Consider the following 23,774-nt stretch of genomic DNA (forward strand, 5'->3'; position numbering starts at 1 on the left):
GTGCGCGCGTGCGTGTGTGTCTGTAATGTAAAAGACACAATTACGAGAATTTCTCAAAAATACTTTGCGGGGTTTATCGTTCTTCAAGTCTAATGGCTTGTTTTATCTTTTGGTCAAGTCTTCCGCTACATCAATATCACATACTCACACATAACATTTCATAAACATTTCATGACTTTTCATGTCATTCCATTGTATAAATTCCATAACATTTCATATCATATACAAGCATGTGCCTTTTCATCGAGTACTATAATAAAATCATGAGACAATTCATATACCTCATCAAATTACCACCCAAAGCCTAAAAAACCTTCTATTAATCACACAAAAAAAAAAAAAATGATGAAGCCCCTTGGATCTTGAAAACAACTCTGGCAATGCAATCTTCATCGTATCTTGAAAAGAATGCTCAATTTCTGAACCAACTCCTCCCGCTCGTCTTTGGACAGATCATCCTGCATATTTTGAAGTAACAGTAAACAACAATTGCAACAAAATCCATAGTAAAGAAAATTGTGGGCGAGAATCAATTAACCACTCACCCCATAATTAGCTTCAAGTGCATCAATGGACCTCCATGAGATGTGGCTCACTAATTCATCCTCAACATCAAAATGTCTACCAAACATCTTTTGCTGCTCCTCAGAGTTGGAGCCAACTATCTGTAAAAACACAAATATCAGCCAACCTCCACCAGACTGTAATCGTTGCATTACAAATTCTAAAGCATCAAATTTGACATTACAAATCATGCTCAGACAACCAGAGGGTATTCAAAGCATCAGTGATTCAAACAAACACATACCTTAATTGCAACCTTATGCCCTTTCTTTGCACTATCCACAGGTTTATGGTTATTTTCAATCGAAGAAATTCGTCCAATATCAATATGAAAGTGAAATCCTTTTGATGAATACAAATTGGAGTCCCAACCTGTGCAGAAAACAGATTGCATCAGATATGTACAAAAATATAAACCAAATACTTTATATATATATATATATATATATATATATATAATGTATTCAAAAAGTGCAAAGGGACGCAACTACTTGATAAACATTATAGTGTCCCTTAAACAAGAGAAAACAAGCCAGACGGGCTGAAAATAATTACCTTAGCAATTCCATAGACGACATCAACCCCCAATACAATTGGATCTTTCTTATTGAAAATGCAGTTTGGTAAAATCTTAAGAACACATGGAAAGACTGCATCTTCAGTAGCTTCCTTCTTCTTTTCCTCTTTGGGATTATCAATATAGGCTTTAAATTGATCGCATACATGATATATGACATCAGCAGTAAAAATCTTCACACCCAATTCATCTGCAAGTTCCTGGGCCTCTGGTGTAACTTTGACATCAAATGCCAAGATGGTAGCATATGCTTTTGTCTTTTCAAGCATTACACTGGCCTTCGTGACATCCTTTTTATGCACAGGGCCTATGCATATATATGCCACTAACAGGAATGTTTACTGCTGGAGACTTCAAAAACTCCAGCAATGCTTCCAATGATCCTATGGTCGATGCTTGTACGTAAACTCCTTTACCACTTTTATCAATCCTGCTAATGACTGCCTTCATATCTTCCATAGCTGCATGCTTAACATCCTCTATATCATCGTCAGGCCTTACAACGTAAAGATCAGTGCTAGCAATAGTATGCTCAAGGCCCTGCGTTAAAACGAACCAGCAATCCGCGCTTTAATTGTGCAAGTGCATTACTGAAACACTCAACAAATAAGCTGAAATTAGGTTGGATTGACCTTGATTTCAACCAAGTGCAAAAAATACCTGTGCTGTGATCTTGATACCCATTGCAGCCTTGATTTCCTTATGGTGCAGATAAGTTCCCTGCAATCAGACCACCACTGAATCATCATCATCCAAAGCATTGCATAACTTTTGGCTATGCAAAATTAACTTCTGAAGCCAACGTGCTTCAAACAACTGAATAGACTACTAAATGGACATAGTCCCAGTTAAGATCAGTGATACAATCATAAAAATAAAAAATAAAAATTATATATATATATTAACTTGTGGACTTCCATGAGTCCTCCGATTCTGATAGTATGGCATGGCCATTCTAAGGTGGGATTACTGAACTTCCTTGTAATTTTTTCTCTCATTGTTTACATTTTCCTCACCCCTCATTTGCCCATGGACTTTTGTCCTCCAATGTCACTCTAGGATTTTTAGAGGCCCAAAAAATTTTTCCCATTCATCACCATGAGGCATGCAACTTAAGATCCCAACTATACAATGGAGCACTATTGCAGATTACCTTCAAGACCTTGGCCTTCCGTGATATTAACAATAATTCCAGTTGCATTTTATTAACTTTAAATTGTTTTATTTAAAAGAGAACAACTAATCCCCTTAGACAGTATGAAACTCAAAAGAAAGAATCATGTTAAAATCTCTTTTGTATGTTTTAGATCATTTTTCATATTGAGGTCAACTAGCTCTTCTTCACAAGTTAGATTGCTAGCAATATACTGGAGTTCTATTTTACCAACCCAAGAGCTACAAAAACTATGTAAATATGTGAAAAGAGACCATACCTTAACTCAGAGTTCCTTCATTGGATGGGGTGTCAATAAAGCTCGAATCGAGGTGACAATAAGCCCCTACAAAGCAAGAATCATTTGTAAGAAATTGAAAGCTAGCATGAGATCATGTGGAAACATGTTTTAGATGCTTGCCTACATGCCACAAACAATTATTTGATCTCCTTCAAGAAGCACACCATTGACTAACACAACATCAACAGTTGTCCCATGACCTTCAACAGCCTTGACCTCCAACACAGTACACTGGTGCCAAATTTAACCACAATTATATTTCCATGCTACTACCTTAAAGCACTAAAACCAAATGAAAATCATTTGAGAAGATCACTGCACACCTGCATCTCACTGCTGCATGTAAGTTTCTCAACCACAGTTTTCTGAGTCCATTGAACTAATAATAACAACAAATCTGGTATGCCTTCGCCACTGTATCAGGAAATTAGCATAAGAAATTTTGCAGCTGAAGATCCTAAAAGAATAAAAGTCCACAAGTTGTACCTAATAGCACTTGTAGGCACAATGCTGAAAGTTTCCCCCATTTCCTTATTTTTATAGTACAATTCAGTATTTAATCCCTGCTCCTTGAACTGGCTGATAATCTGACAACCAACAAAAAGAAACCTAATAATGAGTAATGAGCCAAACTGACAAGAATGAAGCAATGAGAAAAAGGCAGAATTTATAAAACCTGAGTGAGCCTCATATTGAACTCATTGCGTACATCCTTAGATTAATTGCTGCTTCATGGCCTTCACAATTGGCATATTGCGACATGTTTTCCAGCCATAGAGCCTGTCCACCTGCAGAAATCAAAAACAAAAACAAAAAATTAAACATCAATAATAATAAGAAGGGGGAATACCAACACCAAAAGCAAATTAGATAATAAAACCTCAACCTTATTCAATGCAACAATGAATTCTGTATTCCTCATTTTTAAAAGATTAAGTGATTCTATTGTTTGTGGCTCCAAACCATGCATAATATCTACAACCAAGATTGCAATATCACATAAACCCGAACCCCGTGATCTTAAATTAGTGAATGATTCGTGCCCAGGAGTGTCAATAACCAATAGCCCGGGGACCTTCAATTTAGCATCAGCTTTGAGTTCCTTGCTTCTCTCACGTATGTCCTCAGCAGGAAAATATGTTGCACCAATTTGTTGAGTGATGCCTCCAGCTTCACCTTCTTGAACATTAGTACCTCGTATACAATATAACAACTTTGTCTTACTAGTGTCCACGTGGCCCAAGATGCAGCAAATCGGGGAACGAAGGCTATTTTCACTCTGATTGGAGGTAGCCTCCGAAATCGGTTCTTCTTTTTTCAAGTCAGCATCTTTTCTCTTATAATTCTCAAGATTCTAGGATGGAATGGTTTTCTTAGCAGCCTTTGTCTCTTCATCAGCAAATACGCTTTTAATCGAAAGATTAACGGCTAAATCATCCCAGCACTTTGCATCCCATTCATCCTCTTCGGCAGCCTCAGCTTTTACATTGATTGATTCCTCATCAACCATCTCTTGCGGTTCTTCCTCTCCTTCTACATTCTCCACCGCCTTATAAGGGGCAGCGCCGTTTGGTTGTCGGTGAGTTTGTTTTTGCTTGTACAGTACCGGTCGTTTAGTTTGTGCAACGGTGGCCGGAGAAGGAAGAGGAACCCCAACCCCTGCATTAGCGAGTATTTGGTTTCTCATAAATTCCAACCGCCGAGCCTCTTCCCTCTGTTTTGTTGTCAAAATCTTGCCCTCCGATTTCTTCCACTGCAAAGTCTCTTTTTCCCTTTCCTTCTTCCTGCGCTTATCTTCCTCAATCTCTTCCCGCCTAATCTGCTCCTCTTCCTCCTTCCTCAACCTCTCCTCCTCTTCCCTTTTCCTTCTCTCTTCCGCTTCTTTTCGCCGAGCAAGTGCCTCTTGCATCTCCCTAACCCGTTTGGGGACTTTCTTATCCACCCCTTTACTCTGCTCTTCCTTCTTTTTTTAACTCCGTTAGCTTCTCCTCCTTTCCTGCGTCACCACCCTTGTTCTCCGGATGGCTCTTCATGGCCGCTTTTCTCACGATCTAGAACACCGTAAGTTTGAGAAGTTTGTTCTTCCTGCCTGCTCTTTCTTTTTCTCTTGCAGTAGGTCTTCTTTCTTGTGTCTCAAGGTAAGCCCACGGTCGTGGAAACAATGAGAAAAGAGGGCGGGAATTTTATCTCCCATTGAATTCCCACGTGATTTTTTTTTACCTACTCAAATTATGTTTTGGTAATCGCATATTTGCTTTCCTTTTTTTTATTTCAAGGAAACTTCACTTTAGACCCCGACCCTGATTTAACGTGCGTCAAGCCCTTTCTAACTTTAAAACATCTCAAATTGAACCCTTAAACTTTCAATTGCAGTCAATTTGAACTTTTCCGTTAGATTTTAAACGTTAAAAGTAAGACAATGACATTTATACCCGACTTTTTTATAAAATTTTAAATTTACCCTTAATTTCAAATTTTTTTTTTTAAAAAAAAAAACACTAGGTGTCTCATGGTTGGGCCACCTTGTGACCCTTTTTTCATTTTTTTTAATAAAAAGAAAATTGAAGGGTAATTTTGTCTTTTTAAGGGTTTTAACGGCAAAAATTAACAGATAGGTTCAAATTGATTGCAATTGAAAGTCCAAGGGTTCAAATTGAGAGATTTTAAAGTTTGGAGAATATTTCAAAATGCGTTGTAATTCAAGGGTCTGAAATAAAGTTTCTCCTTTATTTTATAATAAATTTTTTTTTTCCTCAAAAGTGAAATCCATCAAAAAAAACTTGCCAAGAAAAAGTTACGATGCTCCTCTTCCTCATCTTTTCTTTTAATTAACATTTTTTTTAATTTCAAAATAATGATGTTTAATTTCATCCTATTATGTTGTATGTTATGTATAATTGCTAACTGGATTGTTTTGACAACTTTTGGACCAAGATTTAGGAGCTCTGAAGACATTGAATTTCGATGCGCTAGAGGCTTTTAAGACATTTCTTGTAATGTCTTTTTTTTCTTTTCTTTTTTTAGTGTCGATCACATTCTGCAATCACTGGCATAAAATACACGAGCAAGTGAAATATCATAATGAATATCTTAAAGAACCAGTATAGTGGGCTGCACTTCCAGTATAAATCACACGAGTAAACAAAACATTGTCCCATTACATTCATCCAGCAATATACACAACTGATGAAGAACAATATACACAAAATGCACACAGAAACGAAAATAATGAGAAAATGGAAAACCAAAAATGGATTCAGAAGACTATGAAACGCCTTGGAAGGACAGTCTGTCTCGAAGAGTATCAAAAATTGAAGAAGCTGCTGCATTTTGTGCAAAGGTCAATTTCAATCTACCAAGCAATTCACCATCTTTTGCCTGAGAAGCAGCATCAGCAGCTTCCTTGGCCATGCCAATCCGAGCATAAGACTGTTCAAAATTAAAGAATAGTTTAAGATGCTGTATGTATTGAACATATACAATTCAATGATATTAATAATTAGAACCCTCATGCATAGGGGTGGAAGTAGGATAATTCGGTTACAAAAATGGGGTTTTCGCATTTCGCACCGCCATTGTCAGTAAAGTCGAAATTTTCACCGACTTCTTTTGCCGACTTTTTGTTCTGTTACTGAATGACGGTCGGTAATGTCGGTTCAGTAATATCGATCATTAATGTCGGTAAGCAAAGAAATGAAAAATTGGTCTGCAAAGTCGGTCAGTGTCGGTGGGTAAAGTCGGTTCGATTAGAAAATGTTATTCCGCCTACCGAACCAAGTTTGTCGAAAATAGAAAAAGTCTACTGCCTACCGGCCATCAGTTAAGCAGTGTCGGTAGGTGTCGGTCAGTTCTCAATAAGCAGTTAATTTGCCCACCCTAAGTCATGCAAGCAGATTGCAGATTGCAGATTGCAGCCACGGAGGAGTGAGCAATAATCACTTTTGCACAGGTGATCTCTACATTAGTGAACTCTTGATGCTTACAAGAAATCTATTTGATAATAGCAAATGTGGCTGGCAGAGTAAACAATAAATGAAAATGAGGGGAATCTTAAACTACCATCCAACTAATAAGACTCTGAAGTTACTTTCTGTACCAGTCTTTACTGGGAGCATGTAGTATGGAATCTGGGCAAGCAGCAGAATCTGAAGTGCATATAATATCTTAGACAAAATATGTTGAACAGGTTTAATTACCTCAGCTCTTTCTCGAGGATCTGCGACCTTTGGGATATATTTTAGAGCTTCCCCTTTTTCATCTGCCTCAATGCATGCCTCCACAAATGGCCTGTAACCTAATTGAAGTGAAATGAAATATAGGTAAATAACTAGTGAAGTTTGTCATGAATGAACAGGGATAAAATGTCTCACATTAACCTTTTTGCGTATTTCAGTGGCAAAAGCAAATATCCCCTTGAAAAACTTTTGGGCAAATTGTGGTATATAAAACATTATTTGGCAATCCCTTCCACAATATAGCTTCAGGGCAAATGAAAAGGGATTTAAAGAATCTTACAAGATATGTTTCTCACAATTAGATTTCTACGAAAATTTTACTTATCAAAAAAAAAAAATGTTTCTCACAATTAGAAGCAGAAAATGTACTATGCATATTGAGTAACAAGTATTATTTGGCGTTGATAACAATCTGGATCCATTAGAATTTATACAAAAAAAAACAATATGTGGGTATATTAGGTCCTATACCATTAAAATTTACTCAAGAAGTTGGATATTGCATAATTTCTTGTTACCATAAAAGCGATATTTAATAATAAAAATGATTTGGGAATTTGTAAGATGCTAGATTTAGTTATTTGATATTCATTTGTTTTTCTATACTTTTTGTAAGGGTAAGACTTTGTTGAGTTGGGTTGAATTGTCAGATACTAGTATTCAAATACTACATGTGACACCCTAGAAAGTTAGTTCCACAATGGGAAGATAGATTGTCCACATTGAGTAGATGGATTATAAAAGTGCGCATGAATGGTAAATCTCACATTACTTTCTTCCTAGATGAGACTGGGCTTTAATTACCATTATATTCAAAATTTGATCAGTTTATTGGTAAAAAATATTCGTTGAACCTATAGAAAATTGGAACAACTTACCATTGGAGGCAGTACTTGATAAGGGTTAACGCCTAAACTAAAATACTTCCACCTAATTCACATATGATATAAGAAATCTATAATTCAGGCATTTGATTCAATATAATGGCAGCAAGATTACAAAGGTATTTGCTTCCTTACCTACTTTCTAAAATTCAACTAGAGTTGGAAATCTTACCAATTGGTGGTCTCTTTTCCTTCGAAAACTTTTCCAGGGCATCCCAATCTCTGATTGTAGCCAAAGCAAAAATCTTAAGCCAATACCATCTCTTCTCAGATACCTAAGACAAGTTAACAACAATAATCAAAACTCAAATTGCATCTAATCGAACAAATAGGCGGTCCATGAACAATTATAAAAGCTGCAATTGCTCAACCTCGCCTCACGCAATGGATGTGTTTCTGTACTTCTATGTTTGTTTTCTCTACAAAAATCATGGAATGAGGGACAAGTTAACTCCTTTTTTACCCTAGGAGGCATTAGAGGAACTACAGACCTTGAATTCTGTTTTCACTTTCACTGCCGCTCGATGATTTCCCAATACAATACATGTCCGGATTGTATCACTGATGCTTGAATCAACAAAAATGGCCTGCTTTGTAGTCACCTCCAACTCATGTTGCATTCTGTAGCAATAGAAAGTAATCAGAACTAAGAATAATTTCATTGTGATATACCTTCTACATCTTGTATTAATCTTTATCTCATACATCAAGTAGAGGTGTGAATAGCCAAGTCTAAACCTGAATCATGATTACTTGCATACATTAAGTTACAATATAACATTGTAAAACAATTATGACATGCTGTATCTTGATGCCTGATACAAAAAGGCACACATTCACTAGCACCATCATTTTATAGATCTGGGCATGCAAATAACCTAAATTCTCATTCCTCACCTTAACAATTTTGCATGCTCTTCAGCGGCCTTCGACTCAAAGGAATGTTCCTTTGTTTCGGAGAAAAGACTTTGGGCCTTCTCAATAAGTTTTATGCGTGGACCATGGAGTGGAGATCCTTTGCTTGCCATGGGATTCTTTCCTAGTTCCCATGATTCTTTCCATAAAAGAAAAGCCACCTCCTACAAAATCAGAACAAATAATTAAAAAATATTGTTCCAAACAACCAGAGATTATCAACAGAAAATTCATTAGGTATCCAGCCAAACACAATAAAACTAAGAAATTAACGGAAGGCTGGAGGCACAAAGGAAACATTGATCCTAAGTAAATATTAAAGTATGGCAATTGATTAGATACATTACACTTATATCTCAATCTACATTTTATTTGATGGGCAATGAAAAATTTTGTTGAAGAAAATAAAATTATCAGGAAAACAGGGGTGTATGACAATGGAGGCTACCAAGAGCATTCGTCACTCCTTTTTTTTTTTTAAGTCCTGATTGGTACATTTGTCCCATTGTACCTATTAGTATATTTTAAGATTTTATAATGGGAAGATTAACAACACCCAAACATTTCTGACACCAAACAACCTCTACTGTAATCAGAAAACATAACATGTGATACCTATGGATCTCTACAGGACCTTTCAAATACATAAATACATGTGTGTGTATAAATTGTATCAAGTATATAAATCAAATATAAATCACCAATCTCGAAGAATTTAAACATACCTGGAGTTGTCCAGTTGAAAGGAAGAAATCCTTTAGGAATTCATGCTTATGACACCTGAAACAGTAAATATAGTGAGCAATCATCCACAACACACAGACAACCGCACACAAAACTTGATCCTTGAAAGCAATCATGCTTATGAAGTACATGGGCCTGCCATTGCAGGGTTTCCTCCTTTCCGATTAAGTAATAAGATTTACTTACTTATAGAACAAAATCCCCAGGATATGAACCTTCATTCACAAGTATTTCCAAGTACTGGTTTCATTAAATCATGTGCATTACTGGATATGTTTGTAAAGATACATGCTGCAGTTGGATTCTAGGCAATCTTAATGCCATATGTGCCAAGAGCCTCTAATGACTACGATTTCTTCACGCTCATTTGCAAACTATAGTACATAGAAAAAACTACTTACTTTGGAAGAATGGAAATATAAAACTAAATCAGGCCAGTGTACACCTACCGTGCATAAGTTATAAACAAATCCCGAGCTAGGGGTCGGGCCTGTATCGTTCCAAAAAACTCCAATGGTTGCCTCTACATCAAAAGAAGAGCATACACATGACATCTAGTGATCTGACTGCAACTAAAAATTTTTGTTTGAGTTTGGGGAAGTATTACCTTTTGCCAGATATGAAACAAAACAAGATAAACAAGGTCAGTATCACCACTCTCAGTTGCCTTCGTCAAAGCTGTATCTTCCTCTCCTATGCTTAAAAGAAGAGGGACCTGAAGTGTAGAATCATAATGAGTATATTATATAATTCCAAAAAATGCTGGGATAAAATGCCCCAGCATTTGTTTTTCTTGAGAGGGAAGGGAGCTGGTTCAAAACATAGCACAGTTAATGAATTACAAAAGAGAAAATGCTATAAATAAAATAAAATAAAATAAAATAAAATAAATGACCTTTCCCCATGAATGCTTTCCATTCCAAAAGTAAAAATACAAACCTGTTTAGAGGAACGTGGTTCATGTTCAACAAGCATAGCAGCTAATCTCCGGCGTCCATTCTTATCAGCATGAGCAGCAACTGCAGCATAGGATATTCCTTTGCACAATTTCAGCTGAAACTCAAAAGAGCATGATATAAGATGTGTTTGCATGAAATGAAATTAGCAGATATCACTTAGAGTTTTGAAGTAACCTAGACAACCTTATCCAGTAAGATTTCAAGGAGAGTGGCATCAGGTATTGCTGATGAAGCAGTTATCTTTGAACATGCCCAGTGCATTATCACCACCTCCTGTAATGAAGCAAATCAAGAAAAAATTATTTTACCATTCCACCAGACAAATTAAGGCCTGATAGGTAGATAGGACATGCATAGTTGGGGAAGCCCAATATGAATGCAAAGCTGCCATAATTACAAATCATAATTCCATATATTGACTTACTTGATTCATTCCAAGGTACTCAGCTATCCGAAGAGCAAGAAGGTGTTGGTGCGCATTAATCAAACGACCAATCAGAACAGATGGTGTAAGCAACTGGGGCAACAATCTTATTCAGTGTAATTTCAAGAAAATAGCAACCAAGTTCAATATAGAAATTGTAAACGAAAATCAGTAAGCTCTGAAAAACCTTATATTGCTGAATGCTAAGAGGGATGCCAATCTCAGGGCTGCACACAGCATTTAAGACTCGCAAAGTTCTACACATCTCTTGAATACGATCACGTTGAAAATTGCTGCCAAAGCCAACTGGATATCATTACCGAGAGCAAAAATCAGAAAATATGTTTGTTCTTTTAAGAATTTGGATTTAAAAACCATGCAGTTAAAAGACCGCGCAGGAATTATTTCACATGAAGTTGCAATAATATACACGAAAAGGCTTATGAACCACAAACTCACAAAAAGCCTTAGATCGCAAACACTTGGGGAAACAAGTAAGGAAAATATGAAAAAAATCTATGTGTTCCAATGGATTTTGCCCGCAGGAGAATCAAATTGGGTTAGTACTCTTTTCTTCGCAACCCGTCCAAAATTTGGACAATCGCCACAATTTGAGGGCCAAGAACTACAGAAAAAATAAATAAATAAATGAAATTCTACTTCAATATAAGGCTGTGAAGATTCTTCAGGTCAAAGACTAAAATAGGAATTTAACCAAGGTTGTGGTTTTATCGGTCAACAAAAGCTCCACAAGTCTAAGAGCTTACTTAGATACACACACAATCACATATATTATGTCATGAATCAGTGAAAGCGCTAGCCACATTTAAGCTATCACTCTAAAAAGACTAGTAAAGTTTATTAAATACAGTCTCACCTAATAAGGAACCAATGTGAGACTTAGCGGTTAGCACTCACGATCACCTTTTATAATCCACCTATTCAATATATATGAGCTATTCACCTTCTCAATGTGAGACTAACTTTTTGAAGTGTCACAATATCCAACACTCAAATCCTTGACGTCATCAAGGCTCACATCATGTAGTGCCTCAGCGTTACATGGTGTTACTAGGTTGATCTGAAACCATTTGTCAGGGAAAGCACTACACACATTTGTGTTATCACTTCGAAAAGACTAATCAAGTTATAATTGAAACTCCTTACAATCAGTTATAAAGCCTAATCTCACCTAATAAGAACCAATGTAGGACTTGATACCTATGATCAATTGCATACCCACTCAATATGAGCAATTCATCTTCCCAATGTGGAACTAACCTTTTGGGGTGTCACAAGAATCCACATAAACCAGTTGAGACAGAATTCTCTACAAAACATAGTTTTATATATCCCAGCCTTCATCTACTCCCTTTTTGGCTTCCTTTTATACCAAATTTTCTTGCACTCCAATTGTACAGCAAAGTTGGTTCACTGAAATTGTTTGTTTCATCGTATATTGACCAAGATGCCAAATGGTAGCGAGAGAAGGATCTTCCTTTAAACTTGAACGTAAAGTTTGTAGTTAAGAACGGCTATAGGTAGACCTGGGACAGGAACGCCCAACCCAACTGTGACACAGACTCACAGTTAGAAATGGCATGCCTGAACCTTCACCAAGCTTCATTTTAGTTTAGCTATATCCCAACTCCACCCCAAACAAATATATCACAATCCAGCCTCATTTGAGTGCGGGTTTCCTTATAACTTAAGCTGAAATGTATATATTTTCGATGGCCAAATGCATAGAAATGAGCATGTTAGTCAATTGATGAGGCCAAATGCTAACAACATCCAATGATGTTTTTCATTTATCATAACTTTTTTGATAATGCTACCGAATCAGCAAGTCCAACACACCTGCAAAAGGCTTGCCCATAGCTTGCAGCTCTCAGTAGTGTTCTTTGACGTGAAACATCAAATTCATGACCAGCAGCATCAACGCATGCTTCAACAGCCTCTGGCAAGGAGGATCTTATCAATCGCAAATTCTCATCTGCCTGGCAAACAATAATTTTTATAAGAAACTCCAAAATATCATGAAAAGGAAAAAAGAAAAGTAAACATAACACATGTATCTGAACCCTCCTTAAATTGATATAGCACATAGTAAAGTACATGAGATAACAGGTATGAAAGAAGCACCCATAGGTAACCATTCTTAACACGTACAGAACAACAAGCGAACAAGAAAACTTGGCCTAATTTGGTATGTTTACAAACCTCACAAGTATAGCAACAAAAATGTCAGAAAAGTTCAATAGTTGATAAAGGATATTAATTTCCTAGAAACTGGGTTGTAGGAATTCCTCTAACCTAGTTTCTAAAAGTGTCATGTGTTCTTTGAGCATGTGAGAAACACATTTGTTTTTATTAATGCTATTTAAAAAGCATGTGAAAAGCATATGCTATTAAAAAAAAAAGTGATTCTCATGTGTTAAGGGGCACATGCCATTTTTAGAAACTAAGTTGGAGAAATTTTCCTACAACCTAATTTGTAAGAAATTTATGTCCATTGATAAATTATGTCCAAAGCTCTTTTTTAAGTATTGCAATATGTTATCAATTTTCATTGCCTTTACCTTTGAGAACTTGAAAATAAAAGCAAGACAAGTCTGTGTATTTCAATGAATAAGCAAGTCCAATGTACATGAAGTTAGATATTTATGTTTGTAGTATGAATACACACACACACACACACACGAGGCGTACCTTGGCACTGCGCCTGTCAAAATGATCCAAAGCATCATACAGTAAAGCTGCAGGTGATGTACTCCCAATCTTAAAGATGGAAACAGTAGAACTAGGTACCAGTTGTAGAAATTCCATACTTGTGTTACACAATATCCTCACTCCATCACACTCAGGGATAAGAACTATTGGTTCATCATACAGGTAGCGCACTGGTTCATCAGATGGACCGACCATCAGAAGCATATCATCCCAATAAAGTAGCACACTGTCTAATCCACACCAAGCTAGCTGCTCAGGAGGAAGAGCCGACTGTACTCATGAAAGTAACATAAATAAAGATTCCATATAAGCTACTCTAGTCAATAAAAAGATTAACCAAAAAGGAGAGAAAGAGAACAAACAAAATGACCAATACAAGTACTTGAGGGGCCAGGATGCCAATATGAAGAAAAAAAATTGGTCTATTCTATTGGACATTATCTTAAGCAAATTGTGTTTCTGGTGGTTGGGCAGTATTACTTTTGACCAAGGCAAGGATCTAACTATAGCATCCCTGTTATCTTAATTAACCTTAAATCTTGGGATAAGTACCTTTGCAATTAGGTTAGTTTAGTACTTATCAAAATGGGTTTTTGCTCATTTAATAAGTAACTTCGTAATATGGGTTTCAGCTCATTTAATAAGTAACTTCGCAATATGGGTTTCACCTCATTTAATAAACAAACCTAAATTTATGTTCAAGCTTGATTCGTTCCAAGTCGAGCTCAAGCTGTTTATGAACAGCTCGGTTCATTTACAGCACTAGTAATGAGGATCCTCCTTAACGCTGCCGACGAAGCAAAGAACGTCACTATCAAAGGAACCTTATTCTACTAAATACTCCTCCAAATGAAAGGAGTACTATCATGGGGAATTAGGACATTGTAGAACAATTTGACATCAAATAACCCTCTCTTGAAATGGGTCCAACAAAGCTTGTCTTTGTCCCATGTCTCAATTTGAAGGAGTACAACAAATTAAAGAAGAAAAAAAATCCACCTCCTAGTTATGCGCCACTCTGATAAAATTGACGTTCCATAGATGAGAATCAGGAAGAAAGTTCCAAATGATTAGCCACATAAACATCCTTAAATTGAGCAATACTTAATTAACTCCAAAAAAGATACCTTAAGGATCTGATCTCCACAACAAACGTCATGCCAATAATCTTGGAGCTATCACCCACCTCAAATCTAGTATGACTAAAAAACTCTCTCTAACCCCTCTTGATATTTTTTCATAAACCCACCGCATACAACCCATGAATGTCATTAAAACAGCACACATCCACAAGCTACCATAATTAAAATCTACCACCACCCTACATAAAGCCTCTCTCTCATGCACATAGTGGCATAGCCACTTCCCAAGAGAGCTCGTTTGAACAAAAGTAAATTTTGAACCTCAACCCTCGAGAACAAACCTTAGACCAACTTACATAGTGAAATTTGAATTCTTCACCAGCACCACCCCATAAGAATTCTCTCTGTAACTTCTCTATACAATTGGCAACACCAGTAATGAGACAAAAAAGAGACATGAAGTAAGTAGGCAGATTAGATAGAGTGCTCTTAATCAAGGTAATCCTCCCACACTTTGACAAGTACAACCTCTTCCCACCAGCCAAATGGCTCTCTATCTTCTCTATAATGCCATCTCAAATTGATTTGGCCTTAAAACAGACTCCCAATAGAAGACCTAGATACTTTAAAGGCAAAGAAAAGACTCTGCAACCCAGACTACTAGCCAACCCATCAACATAATTGACATCGCCAATAGGAACCAATTCAAAACTGAGACAACTTCAAAGCATAAGAACAAGCACTCAAGTAACAGAGGTGATCTGGGTTTGCCCCGCATAAAATTAAGGAGTGGTCTGCAAATAAAAGATGGGAGATGTTAAGCGCACCAACATTCCTAGGCCCCATAAAAAGCCCTTGACCACTATAGCAGAGAAAACAACAAAGGAGACAAATGGCCTTAGCTGCGTTTTAAAATTTCTATTTTTTCAAACCTCGCGTTTTGAAACTGCAAAACCAAACGGACCCTTAGCTCAATTACCTCAAATGAAACACATATATTTCCTATCATTTAATGTAAGCCCTCTAAAATTCATCACAACCTAACTAACCTCGCATTGGTATTCAAAAATCCTCTCGAACCTCGTAGAGAAGACTGCCATTCGGCCATCGTGCGTGAACGACGCGACGAACCTCCCATTCCCCGAGACCACCATCTTCTGAAGCGGTCCGTCGCCGGGCGGCAACGGCAAAGGCTGCACCTCATCCTCCTCCACCATCACCACTGCATCCCCGATCGCCAAGAGCACCTCTACATTCCCGGACATCGTGTACTGTGGCTCAATCACCGCCACGCAATGCGGCAGCTCCTCCGTCTCCGCCGCAGCTGCCACCGGGTCCGCCAGCCTCACTGGCATCGGGTTCTTGAAATCGGAAATGGAAAAGACCTTGCAGGTCTCGGTGACGCAGACGACGCCGTTTCCCCAGAAAACGCACTCGACCACGTTCTCGTCGAAGTGCTCGCGGCCTAGGATGGAGAGGTTGGGCTCAAGGGGCTCCGCGTGGACGGTGTAGCGGTAAACAGTGCCGTCCTGGACGATGCAGACGAGGGTTTGGTCATCGGTCCAGGACAGGCCGATGAGGCGGCCGCCAGGGTTCTTCCAGACGGCATCGGAGAGGAGGAGGCCGGCAGAGTTGAAGATGCGGAGCTTGCGGAGGGCGGACTCGGCGTAGAGCTGGACAATCTTGGAGTCGTCTCGGATAAGGGCGATGGGACCGCCGAAGGGGGCGCAGGCGACCTTGTTGCGGTTCAGGTCGATGTGCTTCCACCGCATCGGCTGGTAGAGCTCGGGCTTGCGGTAGTACCGGTCGCCCAGGAGCTGCCACTCCGCGGCCACCGACACGTTCGCCATTTCTGTGATTGGAATTATTTGATCAGAGAGCTTGGGTTCATGGATCGGGTGTCCCTCGGTATTCCTGCTTTCTTCTCTTCTCTTCTGCCTGAGGAGGAATTTCAGGCCGTTAGAGTTTCTAATTATCGTAACTGGGACCTCAGTAAATTTCTTTTTACTGAGGTCCCAGTTACGATAATTAAAAACTCGTCTAAATTAAATTTCTTGTTTCCAATTTTTTTTTTTAAGTCGTATATATCCTTTTATCTAATTTTATAATTTGACTTCTCTTTCTTGGTAAATATTGTTCATTAAACAAAATAGGTATTATACATGTTTAGTTTAATGTTATTTAGTAAAATAATATACAACTGATAATGTGATAATGAAGATCAATTCAAACTAATTTTATGACAATTGTATAAGAGTTGTATGGCAGTCATATATAATAGTGTATTAAATAGCAGTAATCTTTTATTTATATTGAAAAATGTTTTCGGAAATTTTATAAAAAGTGTAATCATATTCACTAGACTGTTATTCGTCAGACATACAAATTGGAATAGCGTGATAGTAAAAATTAATTAATTTTTTATTATTTATTTGCAAATGTTGATCTAATTGCTCGTTTTCATTGAAACATCATCAAATTTTATAAAAGTAGTATAACAAACTAATAAATAATAAGACTCTTACAAAAATCATTCTTGAACTTATTGATAGCGTTATAGAGAGTTCGTTCTATCAAGATGTAGTGTAAAATTTCATCTTACAGCCTTTAACAAAATTTATGACACATCAGGTAAAAGTATGAAATACAATAGAGATGAAAAAAAATCGTATTTTTAATTAAATCAATACAATAAACATTTTCATCTATTGTATGCCAATGCCATGTTGCCCACCACTGAACCCTTTACTCATCTTCGAGCCCTCAACATCGAAATCTCTAAAATCAGACAAGACGGCGATTCTAGTAGCTTTGTCTATGAAGTATTTTGGTGTTTCAAGCTTATGTGTTTTCTCTTATTCGATAACTCTTAATTTACGCAATGACTTAATTCAAATTATTATCTCTTAGATAATATTATTATTGAACCTAAGATAAAGGAAAATATCATCTCCATCCTCCAACTAGAGTACCATTTTTTGTCTCAGAGAAGATTGTTAACAAAAATAGTCTCAGTCTTTTAGGGATAACTCAATTGGCACGCCTCATAAATGTGAACACTAAATCAAATTATACTTGAACATGAGTTGCTGGCATGAGTGGACTTGCTCTGGCCAATGCAGTAGCACCCCGTGGCATGTCATTGGTAAAGAAATTTGGCATTTTCCAGGATGCTTCTTCTCTAGCTCCTATTGGCCAATGATTTACTTATACATACAAACACAACACATGTAGCATGTACGTGATCCAGCCTACAGTGTCGGGCCAATAAGGTGTGCTTGTTTGTTTGTTTGTATTTCCTTAATTACCATTTACCAATAAAGAACAAACACATTAATGATTGATCCCACCTCATAGATGACCTCATGTATGGGCCGTAGCCTTTTTATACGTAAGGAGATTGATCATCACAGCCGTAGATCATCCACTTTCCTGAGATAGAACGTACCACGTGCGTTAATTCATTGTCAAATGGAACTGTCACACTAATTTGATGAAAATTTTGTGAAAATAGAACACGTTTTTTCTGACAGGTGGTTTACACCATAGCTGTTCCCCACTTCATACCGAAAAACAGAGGGATATTCACACCTTGCAAACACGAGGATGATCTGAAAGCTTGTGGTTGGAAGATTTCGATGAGGAAAAGAAGGAAAAGAGAAACGAGAGACGGAGATTCGACATGGGTTTTTCTGAAGACAATATGAAAGGCGTTGTCTTGGCTTTGCTGTCAAGTGGGTTCATAGGGGCAAGCTTCATCATCAAGAAGAAAGGCCTTAGAAAAGCAGCTGCAACTTCTGGTGTCAGAGCTGGTGAATTTTTTTTTTTCCATTTATTTTTTTGGGTCTCAATTTTGGGTTTTCTTCAATGGGTGTGTGTTTGATTCTTGAATTTTTAGGTGTTGGTGGTTACTCTTATCTCGTGGAGCCTCTATGGTGGCTGGGCATGATCACAAGTAAGCATTCATCCGTTTTGTTCCCTTAATCGTGCAGCGCCGAATTGGTTTGATTTTTTGTGGGTCTTGCTTGCTTAATTTTCTTGTTTGTTTTAGGTCATGCAAATTGTTATTTTCGTATCATTGTAATTAAAAAAAAAAAAAAAAATGCGTGTTTTCTTTGTGGACTCATAATGTGCTATTTGGTTGATTTTCAATTAGTTTTTAAGTTGATAATTGATTACGGTGTCTCACATCGTGCTTGAGTTTGTGCATTGGAAATGTAGTCCTCTTTCAGCTTTTTGGTAGCATGAGGAGTTGATGAGCTGATATTAACCCCTTTTTTTCATATTTGGTTTGGTCATAGCAATTGGTGCTATTAGTCACCGGTTATAGTACACAGATTCTGAACTTCTATTGGCATTTGGTATTGCGCTGACTGGTTGCAGAATGCCTCTCTCTTGTTGTATGATTTCTAATACAGTGATTGTTGGAGAGGTTGCAAACTTTGTTGCCTATGCATTTGCCCCTGCAGTTCTTGTTACTCCTCTTGGCGCATTAAGTATTATTGTCAGGTACTTTTTAGATTGCTTTCAATTTCTTTCTTAGTTTGATGAAATATATTCTTCTAGTGACAACTGGTGTGGTTGATTTGTTCTGATAGTTGATCGAATTTTATGGTGTAGTGCTGTTTTGGCTCACTTTATCTTGAAGGAGAGGTTACACAAGCTTGGTATTTTGGGCTGCGTGATGTGCATTGCAGGTTCTATCATAATTGTGATCCATGCACCACAGGAGCATGCTATTACTTCTGTTCAGGAAATATGGAGCATGGCAACTCAACCAGGTTAGAGTTTACCTGAAAGCTTGTGCCTTGCTTTTGCACATATATATTACCTTTCGTTGTTGACTTAAAACATTTCCTTTTTTTTCAGCATTTCTGCTTTATGTGGGCTCTGTAATTGTATTGGTTTTCATTTTGGTCTACCATTTTGCACCACGATGCGGGCACACGGATGTGTTAGTTTTTACTGGCATCTGTTCTTTGATGGGTTCTCTCTCGGTATATTATTTCAACTATCAATGGTTTTTTTTCCTGATCAATTACTCTAATGCTAGACATTCTCTCTCTCTCTCTCTTAAATTAAAAATTGTTATCAGTTCAAACCACACTACTTCACTTCTGTAAATTTCCACAGAAATACAAGATTTGTTTTTATATCTTAGGAGTGTGAATTATATCAGAATTGAAGTATGAAATCCTACCTGACTTGAAATGATTGTTAGAAAATATTAGTAGACTTAATTTAATTGAGTGCACTTCCTTGCTATAGTTAGAATATTGACTCCAGCTTGTCTCAATCTGGACGCCAGTGGGGTGATTTGTTTAAAATGAGCCGTTGACCTGTTTTCTTGGTCTGGATAACCTGTGAGAAAGTTCCCCTTAGCTCAATAATGTATGACATCTTCTATGGGGATGTTCATTTTTGAGCTTTTGTATCCCCTATATGCTTAAGTGGTTTCTTGAAATTGAGATTGCAAAACTTTTTATGCATTCCTTTTGTTACCTTTTTTTATATATAAAAATTTTGTCTTAGTTGTGCAGGTGATGAGTGTTAAAGCCCTTGGAACTTCACTAAAATTAACTTTTGAGGGAAAGAATCAGTTAATCTACTCAGAGACGTGGCTTTTCCTGTTGGTTGTGGCTACATGTGTCATCACTCAGATGAATTATCTCAACAAGGTTAGTACTGGGATAGTAGTGTCAGTGTGCTTAATTTAGTCTAGCATAGTTTTAAGAGTTTTACATCTGCAATCTCTTACACATTAAATATTTGGGAAAAATTACCCCTTCCCTTTTTCTTGCTTGCTTGATTTTATTTTTCTTATTTATAATTTTCCCTCTACATTTGCTACATTATCCCAACTAATAATCAAGAACATAAGCATACTTGTCTATTGTGATTTCAACATGCTTCTTGACATGTGGTCTGGCCAAAATCCTGTCAATTTATAGTTAAGAATATTTACTATTTCTTCCTACATTCATTAGGTGCAGTTTTTTTTCCCCTAGCATTTGTTAGAAGAGTTTGTTAGGGTTGAATGAATATGTTAGTGACAAGGGTTTGTTTCAGGGGTATTGTGGTCCATGTATTTAATTTACAATATATATATATATATATGTGTGTGTGTGTGTGTGTGTGTGTGTGTGTGTGTGAGTGATGGATAGATAGATTATGAGGTGAGAGAGGCTACGTACGAGTATGAGCCTCCTCTCTCTCTATTTTTCTTTTGGACAGAGTTTTCCTCCAAGAGCTAGGCTGGAGGAATTTTCAGGCCAGTGATTAGTTATTAGGAGTTCCTTGTTCTCTCTTCTCCTTCTAGTTAGATGTTTTCTTCTGTATACTTCTTGCATTTTAATGACAAAAAAAATCTCTTGCTCATCTTTTGTTATAGAATTTGTCTAGCCTGATTGTAACATAAATGTGTAGGACCACATCTTTGCATTTTACATGCAGAGCATAGCATTTTGCTAGATAGAGCAAATTTTGCTATAGAAACAATCGGCCAGTGAACCCGAAATTCATGTTCTAGTATTGCTTTGAGGAGAAGAAGATAATTATTGTAGAATGAGATTTAGTGTTTAATTTTATTTTTGTTGATTGTTAAAATCTTAAAAAAGAAGTTATGTTGGTGTTGTAGAAAGAAGAAAAAGAACATATTCAGATCCTTACAAGGGACACTTTGGGAGTTATTTACTATTGAAAGCTGCCATAAACTTTAGATGAGAAAGCAGGATCATCAATTGTAGTGTTTCCTTCACTATCATTTTTAGTCTAACAGACAGTGTAATTCTTTAGATATTCTAGTTGCAAAATATCCATCTAATGAGTTTTGTAAAATACAAAATTTACCTGTCAATAGAAGGATACTGAAATTTCAGGCTGTTAAAACCACCTTCAAGGTCAAAGAAATGTATTTTTCTTGATATGCTGATGAGGTGAAAGGATATAGATTGTGGTGTTATTTTTATATGAAAATACTTAATTCTCACAAGATTTATCTGTTGATAATTGCGCTCTGTCGAGTGAGTCATCCCTATTTTATCAGTTGTTACATCTTGTCTAAAAGGATGCTTTAATTCTTTAAGTAAATTGAAAAGATTTTAGGAAGTGTCTTGATTCCCAAGCCGTATGTTTTTAGCCAATAATTTCTTCTCTAACAACATCGCTCTTATGTTTCAGGCCCTTGACACATTCAACACTGCCATTGTGTCCCCTATATATTACGTGATGTTCACAACGCTTACGATTCTTGCCAGTGTCATAATGTTTAAGGTAATGTCAAGCTAATGGTGGCATTTTAGATTGGGGCTTCATTTTCAAGTTGGCTTTATTAAGCAGAGAGCAACCTTACAAGCCCTCTTATTGAGTCATAAATTTGTGATATGCGATAGTAGATTGAAAAGTCTGTGTCACAAACCTTAAATGCAGCATACCACTGGTGCTGCAGACGTATCCTGGCTCCCACGTAACAATTTCAGGACTTGCTATGAGCTTTTGTCACAACCCGTTTGTTAGTTGAATTGAGAAAATATCAGGTTTTTGGATTGTTGGGACTTGGGACTGGAAAAAGGTTTAGAAATGACAACTGCAAAAAAGAATATGATACCTTTTGGGCTTGTCCACCCCTGAATTTCAGACTCTGAATCCTAGTTTTAAGGGTTAGTGCATCATGGGAGGAGAGGATTAGAGAAGTGGTTGCTCCCATTGCCAATGTGACAATTGGAAGTAGGAGCTATTCCTAGTTCACTAGGATTTTATAACCGGAGTATCTCTGTGATCACTCTTTATATGTACAAAACCAATAATTTTTTTACCATAAATCCAATTTGATGAGCACATTGTATGGTGAAAATTATGATTTCAGGACTGGGATGGCCAGAGTGGAGGAACCATAATGACAGAAATATGTGGCTTTATTGTTGTGCTCTCTGGGACCATCTTATTGCACTCAACCAAAGACTTTGAGAGAAGCTCCTCTTTTAGAGGTGTGTAGTAAATTCACCTGCACCCCTTATTATCTGATCCACTCATTTCTGAATCAGATCAGTATATTGAACCTTGACTTTGTCTTTTCATGCTTTGTTGTTGAAATAACCACAGGTAGTTATGGTCCTGTATCCCCTTCATTGTCTACCCGACTTTGCAGCGGAAATGGGGAATTACTGAAGTGTAATGAGGAAGATGTACCACCTTCCGAGGATATCTGCTTAAGAAGACAAGAATTATATTAGAAGTACTGTATCTGTATGAGATGATTCCATTACTTCAGATTAACAGGCAGAGCAAAACTGAAATTTGAAGAACTCTGAGAAAGTTCCCATCAGATGACTCCCCCCACTCCCAGTTCTGGTCATAACCACACACAGGCAATGATGAAGGGTTGGAGAACTAGTTCAGGTGGTTGTATAGCTGCCTTTGAGAACGGTCGGGATTTCATCATTCTGATGGCTGGTTTGGAGGAATGCATTAACAAATGAGAGCTACTTTCTAGGGTGCATAGTTGTACAGTTTGTCGAGATTGCTGGTTGGTTTGTTCACAATGTCTTTATGGAAGTAAAAGATTGGATCAAGGACCTGAATTCCCACAAGGGAGGCTAAAGTCTTCTTTGTCAAATGTATCTGCATGGTTGGTGAGCTGAGTTCCTTGGTGAAATGAGTGGTTTCTGTATTTATTTATTTATTTATTTTTTTGTTGGAATCTTTCCTGACTTCGACATGAAGGGAATGCTTTTAGTTTTAGAGTATTTTTTCAATTATCTGTAGCCTCTTAAATTGATTGATGTAGAGCTGTACGCTTTAGAGAGTGTGAATGAATGATATTGTTTTTTTTTTTTTTTTTTTCAATAAGGGAAAATATTTTGGCCCCTTTTGTTGAGTACTACAAATTAAGGCTTGGAGTAATACTGCTCTTGACACGACTTGTTTTAATTGGCAGACATAAAAAGTTACTTAAAACATGTCACGTCAACCAGTGTAAAATATGTATGATAAATAGGTGTATGAAGAATAGCATTATTTTAGAAAAATATTATTATTTTTTTCCCTTTCAAAGTATAAAACATTGTCGAGCTAGCTCATCCCAAGAAAAACTAACAAAGTTTTCTTTAAAAGAAAAAAAATCCTACATGTGTTTAAAATACATATAATAATCACATGTTTTTATTAAAAATACATTACCTTAATTTAAACACATCAATATTTAA

General features: G+C 37.0%; 2 protein-coding genes and 1 pseudogene across 4 annotated transcripts; 1 reads left to right on the forward strand and 2 right to left on the reverse strand.

Moving 5' to 3' along the window:
• Positions 1 to 389: 389 nt before the first annotated feature.
• LOC132164406 (eukaryotic translation initiation factor 5B-like) lies at positions 390 to 4,697 on the reverse strand (annotated as a pseudogene). Its single transcript, XR_015912982.1, has 11 exons — positions 3,482 to 4,697; positions 3,272 to 3,383; positions 3,082 to 3,182; positions 2,919 to 3,009; positions 2,716 to 2,826; positions 2,575 to 2,640; positions 1,802 to 1,861; positions 1,120 to 1,681; positions 809 to 936; positions 546 to 665; positions 390 to 458 (listed from the first exon to the last, which is right to left on the reverse strand). The product of XR_015912982.1 is annotated as a eukaryotic translation initiation factor 5B-like (transcript).
• Positions 4,698 to 5,661: 964 nt separating this feature from the next.
• Positions 5,662 to 16,518, reverse strand: VCL1 (vacuoleless1 (VCL1)). The gene is made up of 15 exons (XM_059575282.2): positions 15,621 to 16,518; positions 13,469 to 13,759; positions 12,617 to 12,756; positions 10,944 to 11,049; positions 10,757 to 10,849; positions 10,516 to 10,605; positions 10,313 to 10,426; positions 9,981 to 10,088; positions 9,823 to 9,896; positions 9,355 to 9,409; positions 8,612 to 8,793; positions 8,206 to 8,335; positions 7,887 to 7,989; positions 6,792 to 6,889; positions 5,662 to 6,024 (listed from the first exon to the last, which is right to left on the reverse strand). The coding sequence occupies exons 1-15, from the start codon at positions 16,419 to 16,421 to the stop codon at positions 5,860 to 5,862; spliced, it is 2,550 nt and encodes an 849-aa protein (XP_059431265.1). The 5' UTR covers positions 16,422 to 16,518; the 3' UTR covers positions 5,662 to 5,859.
• A 1,548-nt stretch (positions 16,519 to 18,066) lies between these two features.
• Positions 18,067 to 23,401, forward strand: LOC132164728 (putative magnesium transporter NIPA4). Of its 2 annotated transcripts, none has more exons than XM_059575283.2 (9): positions 18,067 to 18,383; positions 18,470 to 18,526; positions 18,990 to 19,080; positions 19,192 to 19,352; positions 19,441 to 19,568; positions 20,112 to 20,249; positions 21,751 to 21,843; positions 22,436 to 22,556; positions 22,672 to 23,401. In XM_059575283.2, exons 1-9 carry the CDS (start codon positions 18,254 to 18,256, stop codon positions 22,800 to 22,802), a joined length of 1,050 nt encoding a protein of 349 aa, XP_059431266.2. In that variant the 5' UTR covers positions 18,067 to 18,253; the 3' UTR covers positions 22,803 to 23,401. The 2 variants fall into 2 exon arrangements, with proteins under 2 accessions (XP_059431266.2, XP_059431268.2); XM_059575285.2 differs by having other exon boundaries at positions 18,298 to 18,383; positions 20,104 to 20,249.
• The last annotated feature ends 373 nt before the right edge of the window (positions 23,402 to 23,774 follow it).

This window comes from Corylus avellana, chromosome 8 (genome assembly GCF_965113065.1).
Source record: "Corylus avellana chromosome 8, dhCorAvel1.hap1.2, whole genome shotgun sequence".
NCBI classification, from domain to species: domain Eukaryota; kingdom Viridiplantae; phylum Streptophyta; class Magnoliopsida; order Fagales; family Betulaceae; genus Corylus; species Corylus avellana.

What these genes read in the sequence shown, in the direction of transcription:
- VCL1 (XM_059575282.2), bottom strand. Translation starts at nt 16,421, where the DNA reads ATGGCGAACGTGTCGGTGGCCGCGGAGTGGCAGCTCCTGGGCGACCGG. An exon ending in AGTACCTTGGAATGAATCAA is followed by an intron (nt 10,606 to 10,756) that starts GTAAGTCAATAT and finishes GCTTCATTACAG; the next exon opens with GAGGTGGTGATAATGCACTG. An exon ending in ATCCTCGAGAAAGAGCTGAG is followed by an intron (nt 6,025 to 6,791) that starts GTAATTAAACCT and finishes AATTTTGAACAG; the next exon opens with TCTTATGCTCGGATTGGCAT.
- LOC132164728 (XM_059575283.2), top strand. Translation starts at nt 18,254, where the DNA reads ATGGGTTTTTCTGAAGACAATATGAAAGGCGTTGTCTTGGCTTTGCTG. An exon ending in CTTTGATGGGTTCTCTCTCG is followed by an intron (nt 19,569 to 20,111) that starts GTATATTATTTC and finishes TTAGTTGTGCAG; the next exon opens with GTGATGAGTGTTAAAGCCCT. An exon ending in GAGAAGCTCCTCTTTTAGAG is followed by an intron (nt 22,557 to 22,671) that starts GTGTGTAGTAAA and finishes AAATAACCACAG; the next exon opens with GTAGTTATGGTCCTGTATCC.